This window comes from Morone saxatilis, unplaced genomic scaffold, assembly GCF_004916995.1.
Source record: "Morone saxatilis isolate NCDOM2014 unplaced genomic scaffold, NCSU_SB_2.0 Contig12, whole genome shotgun sequence".
Classification (NCBI taxonomy): domain Eukaryota; kingdom Metazoa; phylum Chordata; class Actinopteri; family Moronidae; genus Morone; species Morone saxatilis.
Window position 1 is genome coordinate 9,522,942 of NW_023339674.1, and position 4,038 is coordinate 9,526,979.

Genomic DNA, 4,038 nt, shown 5'->3' on the forward strand with positions numbered 1-4,038 from the left:
TGTGTGTGTGTGTGTGTGTGCGTTAGCGGTTGCTGCTACTCACCAGGTCTCCATTAACAAGAAACACAGAGAGATCCACCAGGACCCAGGTGGGCAGCATGAAGATGACCGCATTAAAGCCCAGGATGTTGAGAAGCCTCAAGTGATGGATCCTTGTGTCTCTCAACACCTTTAAATAGTGAAGAAAAGAGTCACAACTGTGTTAGCCAAGAGGATAGTGATGTAGAGTTTCAGGTCTTTCCCTGTTTAGATGCTTTCTGTTGTCCACTTCACAAAGTTTTAAAGATAGCACAGAACTCGGCTCTGCTCACAGAAATTATGATTATTATAAGTTTAGTGGGATCTTAAACCGGAGCACCTTTATCCTTTTTTTATCCAACCTTGATGATTGTGTTAAAAACCGATGTGCTGGTTTTGTGATCACTTTGTTGTAGAGTCGTAATGACACTAAAAGCCGGTTTTGTACCAAATTACAAGAGAGACCCAAAAAAAATATATCTCTCTTCTATAATAATATAATTGTGGGTATGATTTGTATTTTAAAAAAAAGTCAGAGATGGAAATAATTAAATGTTTTGCTCCATGTTTTGTTATTTTGACTTTGATGTTATCCAGAGGACATGTTTGATCATTGAGTTTTAAACGTCATAGGGAAAGATTTGTGCAAGGGTTGGTGAAATGCATTAAGCATCTTGTGGTGGGAGACGGTAGCAGTGAGTACCTAAACTCAGCATTTAGAGGCTAGATTCTCTCTTCAGCCCTCCCTTATGCATTATTAGAGTAGCATTATATTAAAGCAGCTATTAAAGCTATATTATTAGCTTGTAATATTGATACTGCAGTAAAACTTTAGAAATGTTTAAAGATATCTAAAATTGGACTTTAACTGACTATGTTAAGGTTTTCTCTAACTGTAACATTAATTTGGCCACAGCCCGTAAATAACTAGCTCCAAGTCAGTTTCTCTTGATTGACATGGGAACCGAAATTCTTTGTTCTGTTTCACATCTTTTGGTCGTACATCGCAACTTATCGTACAAACAGTCGAGTTTAAGCAAAACATACACCCAGATTCACGTAGGCGATCTGAGTGAGGGGTTAAAATACCTTTAAGATTTTGCAGGATAACAGATTATTTCCAGGATATTTGGTCATTTTACGGAGTCCTTTGTTATTAAAGTAAGTGGCCACTTGTGAAATCCAGTTGTCCCTTCCTGATTTACTCAACACAAAACCACTTCTCTTGTCCGACGGCTCTTCTTTATAAAAACAAACCACAACCAGGACGTCCGTTTGAGGCGCTTCACACCAAACCACCAAGAAGTAACATTTTCTAATCGTTTGGCACAGACTAACGTGAGAACGAGTTACCTTTTTGGAGAAGATGTTCTGCAGAGAGAAGCAGAGCGTGGCAGCCAGAGCGCTGATTAGTCCCGAGACATCAAAGGACAGCTCAGTCGCTGTGGCCAGCAGCACTCCGCCAATGATGGGGATGAGTGATACGTACACCTGCAACAGAGACAGGAGGCAGAGTCAGCAGGAGGCAGTACGAGTTTGGATCCAGTTAGCTGCTTCAGGAGTGTTTACGAATATAATGAGGCCAGATCAGACTTTAAGAAACTGTAATTTCTCCTGTTGTTTAACGTCTTATAGACCAAACAATCAGAAATAAACTAATCGATCAGTTTAAATCGATAATGAAGGGCTGCAGCTAATGCTTATTTTCATTACTGATTCATCTGTCTGACGTCTTCTCAATCAGTTTTTCAAAGCCCAAGGTGATGTTTCAAAGTCCACAACCATAGTGGGAATGATCATTTATGTGTCGCATTTCTCCTTTTAATGGAAAGAAAAACTATTAAAATCATGATGATGTGACATTTGTTGTTTGGTCTGTGCTAAACAAACATGATTTCTTTTATCTAGAGAACAATATTTGTAGGCCAGGTCATCACTAAAGTACTTCATCTTAATGCAGTTTTGTCACATTTTACCTTTTAAACCAAAAATTATGCGATTTCGATAATATTTAAATGAATTGTGCAGCGCTAGAAAATATAAAGTTACATTTCCAACATTCCTCTAAGCCTAAAATCCAAAGCACTGACACATTTTAAGAAAAGTGGAACCCCAAGAAGAGAGAAAGCTTTTCACAAAACTTGCTCAGTTTACTTTGCAAAACTACACACGGCACAGCAGGAACGCTACCAATCTATCTAAACACTCGTTAAGATGATGAAACACCTGCGAGCACAACTTTAGAGGCTGCAGCTGGACACACTAACCCTTCTATCTTTGACCACACCACTGGGGACAAACCCCTCACGGGCTGAAACTATCACATCATCTACAGCGACATTTATTTGCATGTTGAAGATTTAAGATCATGAGAAGTGATGAGAAACCTGCAGTTGTTATGAAACCCACTTGTGGACCCACCCACTCACTCACTCACCCACTCAGAGTGAAAGCGCGCAGGGTACTTGTTGGCTGATTTTGTTCATTTATTACCATCAAACGGTTTGATTGTCCAAGTAAGTAAGCTGTCTCTTACATGCAAAAATTATAGAAACATGAGCAATGGTCCAACTACGAGGACCTCAGTAGTAATAAAAAGGGCAGCAGGTGGAGATGGCTGTAAAAGAAACACATAAAACAGGTTGGAGACTTTTATGTGAGCAGCTCTGGGCAACAACCTGAACAACACGAGCAGGATTAAAACTAAATTATCTCCTGAAAACACACTGAACATGTCGATATCCAAATGAGTACTAACCCATCTACTTGTACTTTTAGCACGAGGGCCGTGTTGTGAAGTGTCTGTTTCTTTTTTGTAAAAATAAAAAGTGTCCTCTTCTATTTGGGCCTAGATTTCTGTCCCATTTCAGCTGCCCCGACTTATTTTAAAAGTTCATCCTGAAGGCTTTCCACACTATGTGCTTTATTAGGTACACCTGTACAGTCTAATGCAATCCAATACAACTATTCTGCTATAAAGTCTACTTTTATGATGCCTACAATGTTCAGTTTTATTCACACTGACAGCTGTGTTCATTAAATTAAGTGTTTTAGCATTGAGGTCATAGTTAGCGGTGGTGTTGTATTAGACTTTATTATACTGAGATAATAATAAATAGAAGGACAAAACGTTAGGAACACCTCAACAGGACATTTAATGTATTCATTTCTTCCATTATGAACTTTGTAAAGGTGGATGTTAAGGTAGGGTTGTTTTATTTGCATTACATTGCACAAGTGCACCCACTAAAGCATCCAGAGTATATTTTGTTCAGTTTATGAACTGTAACTGGTTTTAACTAAACTGAGTACCTATTCAGTCTATCAGTTGTTTTAATGTGTTTCATACAACGTCAGCTTTCTCAGTAGAGTACAGTGAGGCCTGCTGCTCCTCAAACACACACACAGTAACACGTCATCAACACTTACGTTCCCCGTCTGTGAACGCAGCCTGAATACTGAACTGTCGACCGTAAGGTAAACACGACACGCTGATGTTAGACTAAGAGCTCTGCTTATTCACATTCAGCAGACTGTAAAGTGTTTTCCCATCAGGGTGGAAAATTAGGATGACTTCCAGAGATGATGGAGGTTTCTTTCATTGATATTTTTAACTTCATACAGCTGCACACTACTAAGACAGAACTACATTATAAAGATGATTACAGTCAGTGATCTACATCGTGGTTTCCCTTTAACTGCGGCCTATAATACAGTATTTTTACAGAGCTCTATGCTTTTTTGGAAAATATCTGTGGTATATATGTGTCAAGCGTAATTAATTTAGTATTTCAGTTCAGCTACCAGTGAACGCTGGGACCACAACAACCAGTATGGGATCATTAGAACTGGGAATTGATAAGACTTTATTGACACCAGTGCCATTATCGATTCTGCTTATCCGTCTAATACTTTGTTGATTCCTGATCAGTTTTCTGTGTGAAAAAAAGTCGGTCTACACAGGTTTTCAGCATCAATACAACCGTGTTATTATCACAAACAAATCTATAAATACGTACA

General features: G+C 38.8%; 1 protein-coding gene across 1 annotated transcript in view; it reads right to left on the minus strand.

Moving 5' to 3' along the window:
* Positions 1–4,038, minus strand: part of slc35e1 (solute carrier family 35 member E1) — a 9,815-nt gene that overhangs the window by 2,053 nt on the left and 3,724 nt on the right. The window contains exons 3-4 of the mRNA XM_035654108.1: positions 1,372–1,509; positions 44–169 (exon numbers count right to left, since the gene is read on the minus strand). Coding sequence (XP_035510001.1) covers positions 44–169; positions 1,372–1,509 — 264 coding nt within the window. The remainder of the gene's footprint in view (positions 1–43; positions 170–1,371; positions 1,510–4,038) is intronic.